This window comes from Parathielavia appendiculata (genome assembly GCF_033297405.1).
Source record: "Parathielavia appendiculata strain CBS 731.68 unplaced genomic scaffold N657scaffold_42, whole genome shotgun sequence".
NCBI classification, from domain to species: Eukaryota; Fungi; Ascomycota; class Sordariomycetes; order Sordariales; family Chaetomiaceae; genus Parathielavia; species Parathielavia appendiculata.
The window spans coordinates 62,631-83,976 of NW_026944261.1; the positions used below are offsets into that span (position 1 = coordinate 62,631).

The 21,346-nt window shown below is 56.9% G+C and overlaps 7 protein-coding genes and 1 non-coding gene across 8 annotated transcripts; 4 read left to right on the forward strand and 4 right to left on the reverse strand.

The window, feature by feature from the left end:
• Positions 1-1,442: 1,442 nt before the first annotated feature.
• Positions 1,443-3,469, forward strand: N657DRAFT_369698 (uncharacterized protein). The gene is made up of 4 exons (XM_062787033.1): positions 1,443-1,834; positions 1,894-1,998; positions 2,066-2,439; positions 2,516-3,469. The coding sequence occupies exons 1-4, from the start codon at positions 1,658-1,660 to the stop codon at positions 3,030-3,032; spliced, it is 1,173 nt and encodes a 390-aa protein (XP_062642352.1). The 5' UTR covers positions 1,443-1,657; the 3' UTR covers positions 3,033-3,469.
• On the reverse strand, positions 3,070-4,985 carry N657DRAFT_651133 (glycosyltransferase family 1 protein). The gene is made up of 3 exons (XM_062794099.1): positions 4,281-4,985; positions 3,515-4,210; positions 3,070-3,458 (listed from the first exon to the last, which is right to left on the reverse strand). Exons 1-3 carry the CDS (start codon positions 4,829-4,831, stop codon positions 3,176-3,178), a joined length of 1,530 nt encoding a protein of 509 aa, XP_062642353.1. The 5' UTR covers positions 4,832-4,985; the 3' UTR covers positions 3,070-3,175.
• A 3,022-nt stretch (positions 4,986-8,007) lies between these two features.
• Positions 8,008-8,625, forward strand: N657DRAFT_659532 (uncharacterized protein; the record flags this gene model as incomplete). Its single annotated transcript, XM_062794998.1, has 1 exon — positions 8,008-8,625. The coding sequence occupies one exon, from the start codon at positions 8,008-8,010 to the stop codon at positions 8,623-8,625; it is 618 nt and encodes a 205-aa protein (XP_062642354.1).
• Positions 8,626-9,652: 1,027 nt separating this feature from the next.
• Positions 9,653-10,891, forward strand: N657DRAFT_685130 (uncharacterized protein; the record flags this gene model as incomplete). Its single annotated transcript, XM_062796750.1, has 1 exon — positions 9,653-10,891. The coding sequence occupies one exon, from the start codon at positions 9,653-9,655 to the stop codon at positions 10,889-10,891; it is 1,239 nt and encodes a 412-aa protein (XP_062642355.1).
• A 714-nt stretch (positions 10,892-11,605) lies between these two features.
• N657DRAFT_369861 (Phosphoenolpyruvate/pyruvate domain-containing protein) lies at positions 11,606-12,865 on the forward strand. Its single transcript, XM_062787034.1, has one exon. It carries the CDS (start codon positions 11,861-11,863, stop codon positions 12,677-12,679), a length of 819 nt encoding a protein of 272 aa, XP_062642356.1. The 5' UTR covers positions 11,606-11,860; the 3' UTR covers positions 12,680-12,865.
• Positions 12,855-12,940, reverse strand: N657DRAFT_t165. Its single transcript has one exon. It is a non-coding gene; the product is annotated as a tRNA-Pro (tRNA).
• A 268-nt stretch (positions 12,941-13,208) lies between these two features.
• N657DRAFT_637938 (GMC oxidoreductase) lies at positions 13,209-15,156 on the reverse strand (the record flags this gene model as incomplete). The annotated part of the gene is made up of 2 exons (XM_062791549.1): positions 13,209-14,580; positions 14,639-15,156. 2 exons carry the CDS (start codon positions 15,154-15,156, stop codon positions 13,209-13,211), a joined length of 1,890 nt encoding a protein of 629 aa, XP_062642357.1.
• A 1,286-nt stretch (positions 15,157-16,442) lies between these two features.
• N657DRAFT_685133 (uncharacterized protein) lies at positions 16,443-20,646 on the reverse strand (the record flags this gene model as incomplete). The annotated part of the gene is made up of 2 exons (XM_062796751.1): positions 16,443-19,417; positions 19,470-20,646. 2 exons carry the CDS (start codon positions 20,644-20,646, stop codon positions 16,443-16,445), a joined length of 4,152 nt encoding a protein of 1,383 aa, XP_062642358.1.
• Positions 20,647-21,346: the final 700 nt, after the last annotated feature.

The following is a 21,346-nucleotide window of genomic DNA, read 5'->3' on the forward strand; positions in this document are numbered from 1 at the left end:
AAGTGCCCGAGGAAGACCATTCCGAGTAATTTCAATCATTTTTGTCAGTGTTGGTTGAATCATGTTGAAATTTGTTGTGCAGATGTGTTTTTGTGGGACGTTCGCATGTCTGGGACGTTCGCTTATCATGTACGTTACCACATGGAGAAAAGGATGATGTGCACAGACGGCAGGAGCATGACGGACAGCGGGTCAAGAGCGGGTCAACAAATCTCGTGCCTGAACTACTGCGGTACCTCCGTGTACTACTCCGAATACAGTTATCGGTCGGGTGGTGGGCCATTCGTCTCCAACAATGCGAGCCTCGACGACGTGGTCCCCTCAATGATAGACCTTGGGCCCGGTGAGAATTTGATGATGAGTTTGACATCTTGAAGACTACCTTATATAGCGTTGAGTCTGAGGAATATGTGCAAGGCACCTTCCCTCAACCCCAATTCTCAAGATCAGGGACTGCGCGCCTGGGCCCTTGAAAGATCATCGTGCGCAGCAACGTTAGGTGCCAACGTTAAGCCTGTTACGCCATTGGTCTGACCCACAATTCATGTTTCTACGCAGGACCTTAGTGGTCACCTTCGCAGCTCGGCATTTGTGTGATCAGCCGAATCAGCCGGCTGGGCAAGCGGGAAACCGGGGAGGTGGGGTGGGACGGGGGGCAATTCTGAAAGAAATTTGGAAAGTCTCTGGGAGCCTCGGCGCAGTTGAGTGCGGTAAGGTGCTAAAGGTAAGCAAGGAGGTAGGTAACGTAAGTCGCGAAGCAAAGTTTTGGTGATCACCATCACTCAGGCTGACGGAAGCCGAGGACTCGGGGCAGGCCCGGCCTTGCTACGCCATCAGACCCGACGCCAGCCATGAGAAATCTAGGTACGGAGTTCTGTATTAAGATGTGGCCCTCTCCACAAATGCTACCTTGAGTGGGAATTTTGGGAATAACGTAAGTAAAGCACAGACGGGACCAGACAGTATAGCGCGTATAGCGCACTTGCAAAGTTCCCCGTTTCCCGGTTTTTATGGAAAGTCTGAGCGCACGCTAGTGAGACAGCTGCGTGGTTCCAGGTTGAGGTGAAGGGTTTCGAATTGTTGGGCGGGTTGCCTTCAGGCGGCACCGAGATAAGGGCGGCCAAAGAGCGGGATTCCACGCCACGGCAGGAGCTTTCGCCCCAGCCCCGGCTATCGCTGCGGGTCCTGCTGACAAGCCTGGGTTCTGAGCTCGGGTCTCTCAACATTAAGACTCCCCGCTTCCTGACATGCGAGCCCTCTCTCGATTAACGTTAGTTCGATTCTCGGGTCCCCCTTGTTCGTCGTCTTGATCTCCGGCAGGATGGAGCAGAAGGGCCAGGGCTTCCCCCTGGTGGCAAGCCGCCGGCCGATGCTGCTGCAACAGCTTGGGGTGAGAGAGAGGGGAAAGGGCATGCTGATCCGGTACCGAACTCAAATAGCTGAGGGATCCGGGTCGGGTCCTCAGTGCATCGTTCAGGTCTTGATTCCCACCAACCTCGGGTTTTGAGTGGACCGGATCCGGCTCCCCTTCCCTTGTGCCTCGACTGCGGACATCAACCGCGTTTCCGCATCCAAGACTCCAGTTCGACGGGGACGGGACTGCGCCCCGGATCAGCGGCCAGAGTAACATTCGGTGCGGGTAGCCAGAGAGAGATATATGGCTTCAGCAACAGGACAGCCTCCGAATGCCTTGGAGGACCGGAGAGCCACCGTCATCGGCTCGGTAGTTTTTTGTCTGGCGTGGGCTACCGCCATGGTTGGCCTGCGGCTGTGGACCCGCGGCGTCGTCATCAAGCAGCTTGGGATGGACGACTGTTTGTGTCTTGCTGCCCTAGTGAGCCAGCCCCTCCGCCCTTCTGGTAATGTAGGGCCGGGACTGACAACTGATGCCAGCTTGTCACGTACGGCTCGGGCATCGCCATCGTCCACATGACCAAATATGGCCTGGGCAGGCACATCTATGTCATGGATCTGGAGCACATCCCGCTGTATCTGAAGGTGAGGGCTTGCACAAGCACCTTGGCACACTCTGCTTACCGACACTGACTCCCAAACCCCTGCACAGGACTTCTACGTCTCCATTGTCATGTACTGCGCGGCGTTGCTCTTCATCAAGATGGCCTTCCTTTTCCAGTACTACCGCGTACTGGCAGTGCAGAGGATGCGCAACGTCTACCTCTCCTGCATGGTCATTGTCGGCGGCTGGGCGCTGTCGCAGGTCTTGGTGGGAATTTTTACCTGCCATCCTGTCTCGGGCTTTTGGGACTCGAGCCTCAAGGCCACCTGCATCCCCAACATCCCGCAGTGGTACATCAACGCGGCCGGCAACATCATCACCGACGTCGTCGTCTTTGCCCTGCCGATGCCGGCCCTCTGGTCGCTGCAACTGGCCCGGTCGTCCAAGGTTATCCTGCTGGGCATCTTTAGCCTGGGCTTTTTGTACGTTGCCCTCCCTTTTGTCTTTCATTGCCTCAGAGAACCTACCAAACTGACACAGGCGCCGCATCGTCCGCAGCACAGTCATCATCTCCATCATCCGTATCCGCTATCTCAAGCTCTTCGAGGACTTTCCTTGGGAGAACGTCGATTCGTCCCTCTGGTCCGTCGGCGAGCTCACCTCGGCCATCACCTGCGCCTGTTTGCCCACCATGCGCCCGCTCATGAGCCGCTACTTCCCGGGCCTGCTGTCGTCGGTCGGCCGCACCAACAGGGGGTATGCCAACGCAAGCGCCTCGGCGGCGGCTGGTATGAGCGGGCGCCGGACAGCGGGGGCACCAACGGCCCTGGAGTCCGGATTCGTTGGAGGGCGGGCTACCCGGTCCGGTTCCAAAGGGGCGGCCGATGACGGGTCCGCGTCCATGACCGGGAGCGAGGTCGAGCTTGCCCAGACGGCGTCCGGCGGTTTGAGAAGTAACCCATTTGAGGTGCATGTCGTGCACGAGGTAAAGATGGGGGTCGAGAGGGGGCGCGCCAGCAGCCCCGCTGGGTTTGGTGTCAGGGGGTATATTTCGCCTGGTAGCCGGAACTTGTGAGGTGGCGGATGGGACGTACTCTGAAGGGGTGATTCAATGGGTTTGTAACCTTCTTTTCGTGTCCGTGATACCTACCAGTAATGACTCTGCAATGACCCTAACTATTTCTATAGCACGCATCTACTTCTATATTCTATGCACCATCACTTCGTCTTTCTATCTTCCACCTCGGCCAAAATGGCAGATGCAGCCACCGTAGCACCCGGCGTCCTAGCACACAAGGCCGCAAGTTCCCGGACTCTGCTCCTCATCGACTCTGCCCGAGGCCCCAGCACGACGTCAATGAGGATAGGCGCAAGTTCATACGCTGTGCACAGCGGCATGGTTTTCTTGTTGCCCCAGCGGCCGATGCGCAGCACCTCGGCCCTGCTTGCAAAGTCGTAGCAATCCAGCCAACTGGGAAGCACAATCTGGGGAACGCCGCAACTGTCTCACGTTAGCCTGACTCCGTCCCGCTTCCTTCGAGGGATCCGAATACTCACGTCACAGCATCATGGAACGAGTTCGCCCCGCCGTGGTTGATGGAGCACACCACGGTTCCAACCTCGAGGACCGCCGATGGCTGGGGCTTCACCCAGTCCAGAATGCGAATCCGGTCAGCCTCCATGAAATTCTGCAGAGCACGGTAGACCCTCGTGCCCGGCCCGGCCTCATAGGTGGGCGTGTGGGTAGGCTTGGCTCTCTTCAACTTCCACAGCACCTGCAGTTTCCCAGCGACGCCTCCGACGCCGCCTTCTTTCCGGGCATCGCCAGCCTCGAGCAGCTGACGGAGCGTGGCCGCCATCTCGAGCGCCTCGTCCTCGTCCATGGCCCTGTGCGTCCCCAAGCTGATGAACACAGTCGGGCCGCGCCTCAGCCACGAATCCAGCTCCGGGTCGACCTCGGCCGCCGAGGGTGCGGGCCGGATCACAGGGCCGCACGGGGTCAGGTGCTTGGGGATGTAGGCGAGCGGGAAGTCGGTCTCGGGCCGGTTGCCGACGAGGATATTTTGCCCCGGCAGCGGGCTGAGCATGAGCGTGTCAAACGACACGACGTCGGCGCCCAGCTCGCGCTTGATGTGGGCTTTCATGGCCTTTACGCGGCGGTCCGTGAGCGAGACATAGATCTGGTAGAAGCAGTAGAAGATGTTGGCCGGGATGGCCGTCCACGGGACGGGGAACTCAAAGGCGGACCCCATGCTGTACGAGTAAGCATTCCAGCTCGGGACCAGATGGGGAAATGAAGGGGGGAAGGCGACTGCCCACTCACGCAGGAAACTTCCACAGCATGGCACCCCACGGCTGCAGCGCGGCAGAGAAATCCTTGAGCGTGTTGGGCGAAAAGACGAGGTGCTTCAGCTTGAGGTGGCGGCAGGCGGTCAGGACTGGGGAGAAGAGGGAGTCGACGACAATGATGTCGGGCTGGACCTCGTCGACGACTCGCGCAAAACTTTTGTAAACCTGGATGAACTCGGGGCCGCTGTGGGGCATCAACAGGACCATAAAGACTCGCAGAATCGCCACCTTGGTCGAGAAGCTCGGGTGCTCGTCTAGGAGAGGACCCAGGTTTTCCGCTTCAGGCTTGTTCTGGACCGCCTCGATCATGCTCAAACCATCGAGCAGGTGGAAGGTCCATGGCCGGGCGCCCTTTGTGCATTTCACCGAGTACTCGGACGCGGAAGAGAAGTCCTTGGAGATGGAACTGAACGAGGCGAAGTGAATGTCAACGTCCGCATCAAGCGCTTGCAGGGCGTGTCCGGCGGCGAGGAAGACATTCGCCTGCCCGTGCTCCGCGTTGGTTGCCAATAGGACCTTCTTCATGGTGGCGGGCGAATATGATGCAGCGTGACCTAGAGGTCAACCGAGGAGGTACTCTGGCGAATGTCGAAGGACGGGTGGAAGATGGACAGAGCGGTCTGGCGGAAGCCGGGTGTGGGCTTGATAAGATAATATTGGGCCCCTGCATGGAGTTGCGGCACAGCGAGCTGATTAGCGTCCGTACCACCCTGGGGCCTGGAAGGATCCAAGGATTCCAGGCTGATGTTGCTTTTGGCGCAGGGACACGTCCATGGGAGCATGTCGGACGCTCCATCCGGATCTGAGATTCCAGGCCCACACACGTACCTTCGAGCCCATTCTCCATACCGACCGAGTACGGATCTCCCTACCAAAGATTTTACCACACCGCCTATGATTAGCTTACTGGCTATAGGAGAGTTCTCTGCAAAGCAAAACCACTGCGATTTTAAGGCGGTGAGGCAAGACTTTTAATAGGGACCTCCGTACTCCGTATCTGATTCTTCAAAAAAAAGGCGTCGGGTTGAGTAAGGGATGCCGCGCCAGACAGAGCTAAACGCTCGGTTATCTGGCCAATGTGCCGTTAGCGTCTGACGTGAGATTTGACGTGAGATAACGTTATGGTCCACAAATTTACCCGGCCCTCTTGGGACTTCCAAATCAGCTCCATCGAATTCCGCACACGACTGGGAAGTCAAAGAAGAAGAAGCTATTGGTACATACCTACCACTTACAATCTAACCCTGGTTTGTTCGTTAACGTGGCACATAGCGGGGTACGAGACATAATTTGGGACGAGAGAAAGCAAGCAAGGAACGTACCTTAGAAAAGAATAAGAGAGGGAAAAAGCTAAGATAAGTAAGTTAGAATATAAAAGACAAAAAAAGTAAGAGAAGGAAAAGGAGAAAGATAAAGATGAAGAGAAAAGGAAGAGAGAATATAAAAAGGTTTACGTAGGTAAAGGAATGTTGAACAAGAGAAGCTAAAGATAGAGAGGAAGAGGAAGATAATTTTAAAGTTAAAGAGAAAAAGAAGGAAAGAAAGAAGTATAACATCATCACGCTCTGTATGCCCCCGCACTCTTCACACCTCCTTCAACCACTTGATGTTGGCTGCTTTGGAGCGCTGAAGCAGGCGTACGGTCGCCAAATCGAGGAGTTGATGCGCATGCATAAACCACGTGAGTAAGCTCGAGTTCCTCTGCGCCTTCCGGGAGGGCTTCTTTGTCTCTATGACAGACAAGATTATACGGGTGGCTTTGCAGCTGCTGGCCTTGTGCCGTTCAATCCAGAGAGGCTGCTTTCCAAACTAGATGTAAGGCTCCATACACCAACACCCCTAAACTCGCGGGCCAGCACTCCACAAACTTGGGTGTTCCAGACGCCATACAACCCCCAACAAACCAATTCGCAGTCAACGTTCCTCAAGACTCGCATCGTCAATCATCAAAACAGCTCTCCAACATCAATATTAGCTGCAATGGGCCAGCTTGCCAAGTGTACGATGGCTGTAATACAACAGATGACCCTCCTTCAGTCAGAGGTCCCTTCGCTTCGTAAGGCCAACGAGGCACTAAGTAAGCGCCGGAGAGCGAAAAGAACACGCATACGGCTTAGAAATTTACTTGCGGTACAAGATGCAAAGGATCTACTTGACCAGAAGGCCATGGGTGGGGAGGTGGCGCAAGAAATGCAGCTGGATAGTAGTGGTGCAGGGAGACGACGTACAAAGGTTCGGTGCTGTGGCGTATACGGTAAGCCCGGACATAATGCTCGCACCTACCAGGAAGCCGCAGAATCGTCTGACGTACCTGCTTCCGTTGTAATTGTAGTTTAATTTTTAGTATTGTTGCCGTATATTCAAGGATGGTTGTTAACAGTGGCCCGGAGAGGAGGTGGGGGGTCATACTCTTATATGGGTCACTCGCTTCTAAGATACGTAATGTGAAGTTGTGAAGATGAGGTGTACTCTGTGATACCTACTATATAAGTTCCGCGGTAACAAACAAGCTTGAGTTGAATTGTAAGCAATTGTTACAGCCTGCCTCTGAGAGCAGCCCTGAATCAGACCAGCTCGACCATCTCACTGAAGGACCCGCGAGACAGACCTTCTCCCTGCATCAGTCCATGCACCAATGCCGCCCCGACAACTGTGTAAGTCCCATCGTCGGTCGGTCGAAGAACCATAGGTGCCGGCACCCCGCGCAGCAAAAAGATCTCGTCGCCGCACCTTACATCGAGAGGTCCAGTCCCGCCCAGCCCATTGTCGAGCCCAAAAAGACACTCCGATCGTTTTTCACGGACTCCAGCATGTCCTGGAGGTATTCGCAATGTCCTTCAGTATTCTTCATCTCCAAACCCCCCGCCCTCCCCCCATACTAGCACTAGCTTCTTGAAGAGACTCAGGTATGTCTCGCCAAGATGCCGCGTGTAAGCTGGATTTGAGACTGACGCACCGAAGCTCGAGAGAATCCCGGAAAGGGCGAACGATCTGCCGTGTGGTATGGAGCTGACACGCTCCAGGAGCGCGACTCTGATGCCTGCCTCTCGCGGTCAAGGAGACGTTCTCCGGTATGCCGCAGAAGCTCTTACTGAGAGTACCTCGCGATTGAAACCCTAACTATGCCTGATTCGTGAAATGAAAATGTCCTAGGCCATCGGTGCTGCAACGCTGCTGCACCAGTATCCTCCAGCCGAACCACACTGCAAGTCCAGGCGGAAACTGGCTGAGTTGGTGCCTTGCCGCCGCCGGCTCGTTACCACTGGCTCTATGAGCGGGTCTTAGCTTTGGGCAGAGACAGCCAGCCACACGTCGGAGCAGCTAACAGGTCCCACGCATCCGTAGAATGGCCGCCAAGCATGCGTATAATATACTGTAATTCTTCCAAAAAAAATCCCGGTCGGTGTTACGGATACTGCCAAGTTGGTCTACCGCAGGTGATCCTCCGGTCCCCAAAGAGACGAGTCCTGGAGGTATTAAGCTCGGGAGGCTTTAGCACAAGAATTTTTGCTACATGTAGGTCAAGTCCCAGGGAGTCCCATTTGCATAGTTCCAATTGCTCTCTCGTTCTCTCTTTGCCTCATCCTCACACACCAAAGAGGTACTATAGCACCGTGGACTCCCGTTTCAACTTTCAACACCCTCTAGTCGTCACCATGCGTCTCCCATCCTTACGAGCGCTCACTCTGCTACTAGTGGCCATGTTCTACTCCTTGGCGAGCTCGGCGACCGTTCTGCCCCGCCAGAGTAATATTACGTTGACTTCATTCTACTACGCAGGCACCGCCTGCAGCGCGGGAACCGTGTCAAGAAGCATGAACCGCGACGGATCGACCATCACATTCGGCTTCGATTTATTCGAAACGCACTACGGCCCCGGCTATCCGCCGGCAGAGAGGTACAAGAACTGCATCGTCTATTTTAGACTCAGCTACCCGCTCGGCAGCAAGTTCGAGATTGTGGGGACAACCTACCATGGCCAGGCCAGGCTGGATGCCGGGTGGAATGCCACGATCCAGTCGACCTACCTCATTTCCATCCCAGGAACAGGGAATGGCAGCACGGTGACCCGAGCCAGGACCACGAGTGAGCTTATCGGGGCCTACACGACGACAGACACCATTCCGGCCGGTTCGAAAATCGCCTCGTCCTGTGATTGGGAGGAGGCCCAAGTGCAGATTACCACGCGGGTGAAGCTGAGCACCAGCAGCGCTTCGGTTTCGGGAAGCTTGGATAATGAATCCCCATTTTCGCTTGGCTTTCAGCAGCTTCATCTGGGCTGGTCGGTCTGTGAGGATCAGATCAGCAAGCGGCGGTAGGAGGCAGGTGTCGAGATCTGCCAAAGCACCGGGATGTCCTTGTACTGAAGCAGACAAAGGAAGTGAGCCGGACTGAACTCGATGGAAGACATGGAAATCGAACCAACATTCGTTGTATACAACTTCGAGCGCCATGTGGACGACAGCACTTGGAAAGGAGTGCTGGGCCGTTGTCGGCTGAAGAGAGCTGCCTGGTTAAGGGCTGGGAGGGTTGCGTGGCTATGAGCTTGAACCATGAGATGACGAAGAGCCGTTGCGAGGTCCGTTGCTGACTATGCTGTCGCCATGGGGGCAAGATGGAAGTGTCTTATCACCGTGCCTCGGGTGTTCTCGAAGCAAGAATGGGGTCTTCGCTGTCTCACATCTTTCGGCACGGGGTCGTCTTCGTCTGAAGGGCGGTTCGGCTTGTCGGCAACTGCGAGGAATCAGTAAAAGAATTGCATCGGCCAGTTACAAGATCCAGCAAGCTCCAGATGACTGCCCTAACATCTGCTGTGCGCCTCACGCAGAATCAGATGACCGATTTCTGTTGTGGGGGTCCTGCCTTCCAGGTTGTGCAAAGCGACAGGGATGGAAACGACGGGGACGCTGGTGGCAGCTCTGCCTAGCGCTGCCACCACAGGTGTCCCGAAGGAGCATGGGCCGTGACTCACAGGTGAGAGTGCAACCAATTGCGCCAGAAATCAACCCACCAAACCGCCAATGAGACCACGCCCAATGAGCTTGGCCGGCTCAGGTCGCTCACCATGACTCCAACGCTGTCGCAGATGAGGCCAATAAGGGGCCCAGATATTGACAGAACGCGCCTTATCGTATAAGACTATGGTCTCTTCTCCATCATTCTCGTCTCTTCCCCCTTGTTTCGGTCAGACAATTTTCGCAATCACTCGCATCATCGGCGAGTCCTCACTGCGCTAGCCAGGCCCACAGCGCCGCCATTGTCACCGAGATTGACCGAAAGGAAAACAGACACAGGAAGGGAGAAGGTCAGCAAAACACAGTTCCGGATCGTCCATAAAAACCCTCAATGGGCCTCCTCCTCCATCATCCCACCTCCTTCAATTCGCTCACCTCCGGGACCTCTCCGGGCCTCTCGCCGGGTGGACCCACCACCCCGGAGTCCGACTTGGACCTCGACTCCGAACCGTCCGACTACTGTAACCTCCACCCTCAACTGCAAAGCCCACACCGACACTCACGATGTAGACGCGGTTTATCGAGCAACAGTAACCGAAACTGTCTCCGCTCTCAGCAGCACCGGAAACCGGGCCATCGGACCTCCAACCTCGGACGGCAAAGACCGGCCGCGGCCGAAACACACCATGTAAAGCCGCACAACCACTGGGCCGCAGACGCCGACGAGGGCCGTGCCCTGGCACGGTCCAACATTTTGTTACCTGGGGAGCAATACGCCCAACAGCTTGATCAGCAATACGGACATGAGCGGCACAGGCGCAGCAGCAGGGCTTCCTCCGACTCTTCTAGCTCCGACGGCCGACAGCGGCGGCCGCCGTCGTTGGAGAGGCAGGATGCGTTTCGCGATGAGAAAACCATTAAGCGGCGGCGGTGTTCGTGGGACGACACCAGTTCGGGTCTGAGCACAAACGTCCCAAGGAGTGTCAGAACGGAGGACGACGACGACGCACGTGAGGTCGCCGAGCTGTACCGCATGGGCCTGCTCTACGACGACGACGCACGTGAGGTCGCCGAGCTGTACCGCATGGGCCTGCTCTACGACGACGAGCACGAGCGTGGCGAGGGATTCTCGCTTGACCGGATTGTGCGGGAGGAGCCCGTGTATTCACTTCGTGTCAGGCCTGCCAGGCGGCGCGGGCGGGAGGATATTTTTGGTTTCGTCCCGTCGTTTACGGTGGACTTGGCGTTTCCGGCGTTTGCGGAGGACGAGTCGTTGGCGCGCTGGTTGATCTCAGGTTGCTCTTCCTCTCAGGGCATGTTGCCGGAAGAGCCGCGGCGTCCACGGCGCAAAGCCTTGCATGATACCCCCCGGTTAACGGTCATTTACGAGCTCGCCGACGATGCTATGTCTGTATTGCCGGCTGATGATTTTCTTGAGTTCTATTCTGTTTCGAATTTTTCAGGTTGCGTTGCGGGGGAGGAAGTTGGGCAGGATTGGGCAATCCTCGATAAGTATGATGGGAACGAGACTGCCCTGTCGGCAACGGCAGCAGCGACGATGGCGGTGGCGGATGATGAAGACGAGGAGGTCGACGATCCCTGGGTTGTGCTAGGCCATGATGGCTCGTAGCAGGTCCGCCACAGAGATCCCCGACTGCCCTGGATCTCGGCCGGCTATGCAGCTGCGTGCTGCGATCGGACTGGCCCTCGGACGGTCCAGTACAACCGGGGACGAAACTGTGGGGGTATCAAGCTGTGTGCTCGTGGCCCTGGCTGCTTGAGCTCGCTTGGTGTTGAGGGCGGTGGTCGAAGGGCGGGTTGTTGTACAACAACTGTATTGTGCCGTCATCTGGAGGTGCTGTTGGAGCGGGCGCTGCATTTCTTGAAGCATGTATCTGTATTTCATGATGTGATGGAAGTTGCTTTGTCTTTGGGGAACCTGTCAGCCTCGAGGTGAACTCTCTGTGCACAGAGAACTCTCTAAGCTGTCTTGGTTCACATGATTCCCCAGATTCTGAAAAACTATGATGGGCTGCCTCCATGTGAATCCCATTCAGGGGTGTGATGCCGCACCATGAAGATAGTTCAAGCTCCAGGCTTACTTTACTGCAGGACTACCAAAGCAGTCGATTCAGAAGCGTGCCAGATGCACTTCTGAGTAAGATAAGAAACTAACGGTATCTTTTTCGCATAAGCTTTGTAGAGTGCGAGGCTCCCATGTCCGGCAGAAGATACAGATGCGCCGATGCTACATTGAGTCAGCGACATCGGTCGATTCTCTGCCGCGTTTCTTACCTGAGCACTGGACCCTAGGGTCTTGTTTTTTTCGAAAAGTGGCAAGCTGCACGACGGGACGCCCTTCGATGCACAAAAAGAGCGGAGACCCGACCGGACTTCCGGCCGGCGTCGGCTCAACGCGGCCCTCCAAGAACCGCAATTCTTACCCGACCTGGAAGGCCCGTCCCCAAATCCAACACGCAGTTAAGTATGCCTACCTGGTAAGCACATTATAGCGCACTTCCTCGTCGACTTACCGACAACCCACCTCCGACGATAGCCATCTCGTGAGGATCCCCCGAACAAGCGACAACCCATCGCCATGGCCACTCCAACACCCGTCCCCTCCACCACCGCCCTGGCGGCCCAAGCCAAAGCCTTCAAATCCCTCCACAACCCAGGCAACCCGCTCGTCCTAGCCAACGCCTACGACGCGACCTCGGCGCGCATCATCGGTTCTCTGTCCGGCTGCCGCGCCCTCGCCTCCGCAAGCTGGGCGCTGGCCAAAACAATCGGCACCGATGACGAGAAGCTCACACTCGAGCAAAACTTTGCGCTCCTCACCCCTATCGCAGCTGTGGCGCGCGAGCTGAACCTTCCTCTGACGGTCGACATTCAGGACGGGTACGGCGACCGGCTGGACGAGGTCATTCGTCGGGTTATTACTGAATTGGGCGCTGTCGGGGTGAACCTGGAGGATTCGAACCATGAGAGCGAGGCCATGATGGAGGAGGTGGAGGCCGTGAAGAGAGTGCGGCGGGCGGTGGAGGTTGCGGTCGAGGCCGGAGTGCCGGACTTTGTGGTCAACGCCCGGTCGGATACGTTCTTGATGGGTGGGGAACTGGATGAGTCAATCCGGCGCGGGAAGAAGTATCTTGAGGCCGGGGCTACGACGATTTATGTGTTTTGGCCGCCCAACAAGGAGATGGCGGAGGCGGACGTGAAAAAGGTGGTGGATGCATTCGACGGGAGGGCGAATATCCAGCCGCGCAAGGTCTCACAGGTGCAGACCAAGGCCCTGACTGTGGCCGATATAGCTAGGTTGGGCGCTGCGAGGATCAGCGTCGGGCCGCAGTTGTATCGCGCTGCTACTGCGGCGCTCGAAGCGGCGGCGAATGAGTTGTTTGCAGGTGGTGTTTAGATGGGCACGGCAGGCGGGAAGTCTCACAACGGAGTCACAAAATTAAGCGATGAGTCACAACTATACAGTAGATTACGGATCGAAAATGCAACCAAGAAATCAACCTGGGAGAAAACCAATTGTTTGAAATGAGATTCCTCGATAAAGTGCGAGTTAATTGAAAGCCAAAAAGGCGGGGCCGAGCCAGGGCTTGAACCTGGGACCACTTGCAGGCTGAATTCAGAACCCAAAGCAAGTATGCTACCACTACACCACACGGCCTTAGTTGGGATACAATTAACCAGCTGGTGTTTATGAACCAACACAAGGAACGAGACGCCAACACAATCCCTAATTCCAGAGACAATGCTTCCTTCCTCCAGACTTGGCATGAACAATATACTGATTGTATTGAAATCACGCACTTCGCAAGAGGCGATTAAATTCATCTGCTCCTCGGGGTATTATCAAGCCCCCAGCCCTTGGCCCTGAATTCAGGTTTGCTAGTTACCAGATTTCTCAATCTTACCCTGATATGAACCGGTGTACCTCAGCACTGCTTCAGCGCAGTCCCCGCCTTCAACTCGGCCAACATGTCATCGCTCGCCTTCTGCGAGATCATAAACGTCGACACAGCCGGGAACACGCCCGGGATCCTCGCAAAAGCACTGGCGTCCACCACCCTGAGCCCGCTGACCCCGCGCACCCGGAACTTGGAGTCCAGCACAGCCATCGGGTCGCTCTCCGCGCCAATCTTGCAGGTCGACGTCGGATGATGGCCAAACGTCTGCTTGTGGATCCAATCCTCGTCCTCCTTTCCGCAGTACCCGTTCGCATCCGGCCCACCGGCCCTGGCGCACGGTGGCTCGACCGTCGTGATGCCCACCCGCTTGTACACGGTCCGGATCCACGCGACCGTGTCCTTCATGGCTTCGAGGTCGTACTCGGCTCCCCTCGCGTAGTGGTTGAAATTGATCTCGGGTGTGTCCATCGGGTCGGCGCTGCGCAGCTTCACCCAACCCTTGTTGTTGACGCTCGACCCCTTGACCATGCTCACGCCGTACGGCTGTGGCGGATCGGCGGGAACCCGCACCGAGTTGTCGGGCCAGAACCCCCGGAACAGGAATCCCTGCCCGCCCATGAGAAACATGTCGCGCTCGCCGTGCGCCGGGTGCCGCGTCTTGTACATGGCCACGCCCGTGTTTCCGCTCCCGCCGCTGCCCGTCCCGACGATGGGCATCTCCTGGTTGTCCATCAGGTTCTGGCCGACGCCGGGCAGGTCCTTGATTACGGGAATGTTGAACCTTCGCAGCTCGGTGGCGTTGCCGATACCGCTCAGCATGAGCAGCTGCGGCGAGTTGAAAGCGCCTCCCGCCACGATGACTTCGCGGCGGGCGATGGCCGTGCGCTTGACCCCCACTGCGTTGGCCGTGCGCCGACTGTCGCCCTTGTACAGCGACTTGCCATAGAGGAACTCGACGCCCGTGGCGCGCGAGGTGCCGCGGTCCGAGGAGCACTTGGTGCCGCCCGTGTCAAAGAGGACTTTTGTGGCGAGCGAGGTGAGTGAGACGGTCAGGTTCGAACCCGCGCGGACAGCCTCCTGCACGTAGTCGCGCGAGCTGTAGCGGTTGCCGTTAGCGTACTGGTGGTTGACGAGCCCGTATATGCTCGACGTCTGGTCGCGCGTCGGGCTGATCTCATTGGGGTCGCGGATCAGCAGGTTGGACATGGACATGGACAGGTTCCAGTCCCGAGCGTAGGAGGCCATGACGTTGTTGCCCTGCAGCGGGCCGAGCTGCTTGGACTGCGTCATGGCGCCCATCTGTGTCTGGAACCAACCGTCGAACCCGTGATTGGCCGCACCCCTGGTCAGGTAGTTGTTCTTTTCGATCTTGGTGAAGATCTTGTGCATGTTTTCGGCTCTGCTGAGCATCAGTACCACGTCACCAAACTCTACCCGAGGAAGGAGGGCAAACATACCTCCAACTGTCGTCGCCCGTCACCTCGGCGTGGTAGTTCCAGTCGGAGTCGCTCGGCAGCCAGCAGACCATGGCGTTGATCATCGAGGACCCTCCAAGCGTCGCACCGCGCGGGTAGTAAACGCCCAGCAGCTTGGAGCCCGCCGGGGCGCCGCTCTGCCCAACCCAGTAGCGGCCCTCCGGAGTCATCCACGTCAGGTGGCTGTACTGGTTGTCTCGGGGGTCGCTTTCCGGGTAGTGCTTGACGTAAAAGTCCCAGGTGACCGTTGGCGTGTACCGACCGAAACCTTGGCCTGGGTTGTCGTCTCCAGCTTCGAGCAGGAGGACAGAGTGTCCTGCCTTGGCGAGGTTGACGGCCAGCACCGCGCCGCCGGGTCCGCTACCCACTACAATGTAGTCGTAGGCGGCACCATCCCTCGGGGCAGTCTGCGCTGCAGCCAGGGGACCATGGAGCAAGACGGCCAGCGAGAAGAGTGCGCCTAGGGCGCCACTCTCTCCAGGCTTTCCAAAGAGCTTCATCTTGAAGAGAGGACGGTAGACAATGTAGCCTAGGGTTGCCTTCAGGGGCATGCACACTCTCCAGGAGTGGACATGACGGAGACGGACCATTCTTTGTACTGACTCTTTCACGTCCCTCCCTGTCCCAATTTACTCGGCAGGCTGCGGGCGAACCATCCCCATGGAGATCCATAGAAGGCATGACCGCTTGCTGAGTTCCTCAACCACTGGCCGTCATGCACGGCGCCAAGCCCTGAGACAACCACCGGTCACTCCTGAAAAGAGGGCAGGTGATCTAGACGAGATCAATTTCGAAGGTGGAGTGCTCTCGGAGAAGTGCCGATTGGGCAGCGAAAACTGCCTTTGATGGCAGCGTCGGGATGTTCCCCTGGTTGAAACATTGTTTGAGGGCGGGGGAGTGTATCCTCCGGAGGCCCTGGACTTAACATCTGTCCTTGAGGGGAAATAGCCGGTACTCGAATGAACCTTCAACAGAGCTCCGAGGATGATATCCATGCAGTAGAACTCTTGGCGTTACATATGAGAGGTCTAGGGCCCATACTGTGTTCGTGAGTACCTGGTTGCCAAGGCGTCGGATGTTGGAGTCCATGGAAAAAGGTGTGGTCGTAATACAGGCCAAACACTAAGCGCGGGGTTCCCGATAGTGATATTTTGCGTAGAATCGGCAGTTGCGAGGGAAAAGCCAATGTTCTTCATCGTTCTCGTCTGATGCCTTTTAGTTAGCGATATTCAGTCAGCCGCAAAAAAGGGGAACCTCTCCGGAGACTCCGATGACCATAGGTACCTTGTTGACGAACTCCTGCTCATGTTCTGGCAGTGCAATTATGACAGTGCCAGTGTAGTTGACTGGGGCTAGATATCTAATGTTACTGCTAGTAGTAGCCATCCCCTAAGACTAACGCGAGCAGACATCTTGAGATTTCCATGCCCTGATAATTGTAACTTACCAGCAAAAGCAGACTTGAAAGCAACGTCATCAGTATCCGTCCCCGAGCGTGTTCGGTCAGAGCTCTTCCGGCAAAAGAAGATCGCGAGGGGTATCTTGCAGCGACAATCAAAGCAACTCAGTAGGCAATGAAGTAAAACAAGCAATGCAGGGGAATTGAAAAACCTCCAAAGTATTACCAAAAAGCCCGGTTAAGCCATGGCTCAAAAAGTCTTCAAAATAGAGCCTGAGTCGCGATAGAAAAGGAGATTGTGGCCCCAGAGCTTCCATATGAACATGAGGTAGGGTATCCTTGCCCGAATATGACCGGGTTGAAAGCAACGACGACGACGCAATGCTGTCAATCAATGTCATCTCCCCTCTCCGCCCCACCGTCCCCGTCCTCCAAGCCATCAAGGTCAGGGTACTCAGACCCATCCCCTTCGAGTCTGGCAACGAACTGCTTCACGAACCGCCCATCGGGTCCCAGGCCCGCATACATGAGCGGCACCAGGAGCAGCGGCATCCCTCCCACCCCCGAGGTCACCTGCGCCTTGATGAACGCAAGCTGGTAGCCAGCCATCTGCCAGACAAATTTGGGGCTCGAATGGTGATACAGCTTGAACGCGAGGCTGGCCTTGAGCAGCGAAAAGTAGGTCGTCGCGCCCGCCCCGCGCCCGGCAAGGGCCGGCGGCTCCAGCAGCACGAGCATCCTAGAATCGAGCGTGTTGGAGCCCGTGCGGCTGACAGACTGAGCGTCGATGGCGAGCCACTTCTCGTAGATCTGTTTCACCTTGTCCGGGTAGGCGCCGTCGCGGGCCTGCATGGCGCGCGTCCATTCCTGCTTGACGGCGCCGAGGGAGTTGCGGAGGGATTCCAGGAAGCGCTTGCTCGAGGCGGACTTTTCCGCGATGGAGTTGAAGTCCTCGTAGTAGACGACCAGGTCGCGGTCCCAGAACTGAGCCGCGTTCTCGGAGCTTTCGGCCGTGGACCCCTTCTCGGCTGCCATGACCTTGTGGAAGGAGGCCAGCTCGCGGTCGATGGCGGGCTTGGCAATGGAAAACTTGAGGTAGTCGATGACGTGGCGTGGCTCGCCGGTACCGACCCAGATGTCGCCTTTGTATGCCGGGTCATCGAAGGCCATTCTGCCGTTGAAATGGTCCCTGCGGAGCCGGCTCCAGCTGTCGTTGTCGAAGATGATGCCCTGCTTGCTCTGATCCACCAGTTTGCCTACGAGAGTGCTAAGAAGAACGGCGACCTTGTCGCTGACGCTTTTGCTGTGATAGCAGGCCTTTTCCTTGTAATTGGTGCAGATGCCCAGGTAGTTGGGCTGCATCGCGAAGAGGAAGCTCTTGTTGATCATGTCGTAGACGGCTTCGTAGCGAGCCGCAGGGCCCGACAAGCCGGTGTGGCAGACAAGCTCCCTGAAGGAGGTTTTGTCCTGGCCCAGGTACGCAGAGAGGTCCGGCTGCTCAGGCACGTCGGCATTGACAAAGTTCTCAACGATATCCGGATCCCAGCACACCCAGGCCATGTCTCCGTCGTAGTCACCCCCTGAAAGCTTGTCAGCGAGCGGGATGTTGCCTTTGCGGGGAAACACAATGACGTCTTTGAGGGCGTGCAGCTCGGGCTTGAACACGGCCCGGACCTTCTGTACGTCGCTCACAAAGTGGGCGGGCGACCGGGCGACAAGGACGTCGCAGTCCGCCAAGAGAGTGTACGAGATGTCGTCCACTTCGTCGCGGAATTTGGACGAAAACCCGACATGCACCTCGTTCTCCTTCAGGACGCCCCAGAAGTCGACAACCATGTAGATGTACGCAGACCGGCCGACGCGGATATTCAGCTTGGTTCTCAGGATGTCGCACTTTTGCTTCTGGAGGTCCCAGGCCAGGTCTTGCAAGTACTTCTGGGCCTTTGGGTCGAAGCCGCTATTCAAAAGGAAACTGAGGATTTCCGACTTGCTCTCCGGGAGGCCAGCCAGGAACAGCACTTGTCCGTGCCGGACTCGCTCGGAGCGATTATTGGAGTTCTCGCTGACCCATTGCCGAAACTGGAGCGGGCGCTGTAAGGCTGTCTTTTGATTCTGAAATTGCTTTTCCAAGTCGTTTGTGAGACGATTGCCTATGACGAGCCTCATTTGCCTTTTGTCTTTGGCTCGGTCCTCCAGTACAGGCAGAAACTGCAGATTGAGGCCTGCCGGCTTCAACTCAGAGGCCACGCTCCGAACCTCGAGCGTCCTGTGGTATCGGTCAGCATAATCGCAGTCCCATTTGCGCTGAGACGGGTATGTCTCGATCCAGTCGGCGTCGCCCGTGTCGGCCACATCCATCAACCACATCCCTTTTGCCGAACCCATGCGCCCCTGGACGGCAGAGGGTATGTCGCTCAGTCCGAGGGCATCCCGAATCTTCCTTGCCACGCTGCGGGACATGCGGCCGATGCCGTCGTTCATGACCTTTCCGATGGGCGACAGGACGTCCTCCGCATGGTGGCGGATCTGGTCAGGCTCAAACGTCAGCGCCGGAAAGGTCTTGCTCAAACCCAGCTGGATACGTGAGAACAGCTTCAGGTGCGGCTGAGCCTCGTTGCGCTCCAACTGGAGAAGCCAGTCCATCATCAGGCTGACTGGGATTCGTGTCCGTTGCTGCACTGTGTCATGCGGGATGTCGAGCCTTGAGCGGATCTCGGCCTGGCGGAAGTTCAGACCGTCCTCGGCAAAGAAATGCACTCTCTCTTTGAACGTGGCTTTCGCCTCTGGGCCAAGCCTAAGGTCCTTTGCTGGCTTTCTGTATCCTGCGTCTTTTGAGTAGAAGGCCTGCCACCGTCGCCCAGCCAGGCAATGCTGGTTCTTGGTCAGCCACTGAATGACTTGGTCTGCGCCCCCGTCCTTCAGGGCGGCCTGGAGGTGGCTAGGCGTGTTCATCGCAGCTGGAGATGGGATGAGGATCTCTAGGAACCGGTCTGGACCGAAGCGCCTTGTCAGTCTGCAGCTTTCGTCGAACCTCAGCGGCTTCATGTCCAGCAAGAACAGGGGACCAGTCTTGTCGGGATTGAATTCCAAAGCGGCCGACATTACCACAATATTCCCGCGGCCCTCCCAAGAGTTCAAGGCGACGGAGAACGCTTCGGCTGATGGGCGCTCAGGGAAAGACTTGCCCCGGAAGACGTCTAGCTGGCTGAGGTCCCTCCAGATCGCAAACATGTCCGAGGTTGCCCATGTTGGGTCGTATTTGAGCGCGTCGTTATTAAGGTCGACCTTGCAGTGCAAACAGATGCGGGTGATTTCCCAGGCGACAGCGAGGGGCGCACCATGCAGCCAGCGGGGGAATGTGGCTGCGCGATGTCAGAAAGGTCACGTCAGAATTTTACCAATCGGTTCACTTACGCCAGATGTTTTGCAGCCTCGACTCGAGGGGGCTAAGCCTGCCGTTGCTCAGAACGCTGTCAAATCCTGTCCTGCGGGCCAGAATTGTGGTGTCATCTAGCACGAGCGGGTTAGAGTCAGGAAAGTCAATGTCCGAGAAGACACCGGAAGACTGAGGTGGCGGTTGGTGAGAAGTTCCGGTTACGGGCGCTTCAATAGGCGGCCTATTCACGGCCGCAGACGTCCGATCGGGAATTTTAAACTGCTGGGATGCAGGGCGTGCTGGAATTGCAAAGTCGAGAGAGGCGTTCTCTTCCCGCAGGTCACCGTCCAGCGTTGTCTGGGTCGACTGCTGAGTCGACTGCTGTTCACCATTGCTGAAGAGGCTCGAGACCCTGCTGCTGGTGGGAGTGCTGTCACTGGAGTTCCTCCGTTGGGGAGCCGGCCGGCATCGCTCTGGTGACCAATTCTCGGGCGGATGGCCCAGCCGTCGCCGTGCTGGCACCTTGTCGAGGGCATCGGTGAAGGCGGATGATGTCGGCGAAGGACAGGGCGAGAGTCCCCTCGAACGCTTGCCAACGTGATCGTCGTCTCTATCGAACGATCGCTTCGATCCAAGCGATGCCGGTGATTCTGGGAGCGACCTGGACGAACCGGTGTCGCTCTCATCGCTCAAAGTGGGAAATGGTGCAGGGCCATCATTGTTGGTTCGGCCACCGGGCTTCGGAAGCAACAAGGGCGGCTTCTTCTGAGCCGTGACATTCTCGATAACCTTGATCAAGACGGACTGCAAGTTCAACCGCTGGGCCGGGGTTTGCGCCTTCGGAGGGGCCGATACCGACGGAAGAGTGGTGGGGTCGGCGCGAGATTTGGGCACCCAGCGCAGGCTTGCGGCTTTGGCCGCCTGGTCGAATGACTCGAGGGCCTGCTCTAGGGTTTCGCCGCGCTGGTAAAAGAGAAACTGGATGCCGCGGCAGATCTTGTCACACCTCGCAAACTGCTCGTCTTTGGCGCTGAGCTGCTTTCGCTTGGATGGGCTGAGAGTTGGGTTGGGAATCGTGACGCCCAGGCCATAGACGTTGTTCAGTCTGAGGATAACTTTCTCCACGGCATTGTGGGCGAGGCTGCGCTTGTTGCTGGGCGTCACGGGCAGCACACCTGGAATCGCTCCCGGTCTTGTTCCAGGAATTGGGTTCATGGCTTGGGCCCTCCCGCCGGCAATCGGCCAAGCTCGATGGAAAGCGAAGCCAACCTTAGTATGCACATGCAATTGCCTGCTCAACGACCGGCCATTGAAGTCATTGAAGTGTGCGTGATGTTGTACTGCTGCAACGGGAAACTTTGCCGGGCGGCAAGCGCGGTTGCTATATTGCGACGTCGGAAACTAAATTGTGCCGCATGCAAGCCAGCCCTCTTCGAGATGTGGTGAGCCTCATCTGCAGAAAGCAGAGGCCAACCATGTCTCGTGAAGCGGTGCCTTGTGGAATTGATCAAGAGAACAGGATTCTGGCTCGGAGATGGAAGCTTTGGTGTTTTGGAAAGCTCTCTTCAACAGGGTCCAGGTCCCTGATGCTGTGCGCAGGTTCCATGTGCTGAAGGACCCTTTCTCCACAAGACTCTTGGGGATCTCGAGGGGATACATCCGAATTGTCAATTGCTGACTGTGGTGCTTTTGATGACATCATGGTGGAATCCATACACGCACGACAGGATAAGAAATGTCATTGTCCACCGAGCGTGATGCTGAGCCGGCGGTGTTTTGTTTCAGTTCATCAGGTGTCCATGAAGGCACCATTGGATGAAGCAGAAAACGTGCGGCTTGCAGGTGCTCAGTCAGCGCACCATTTGGTTATTTTAGACCCGTTGTGCGCCCCACTCTGCCGTCAATCCCGAGCTTC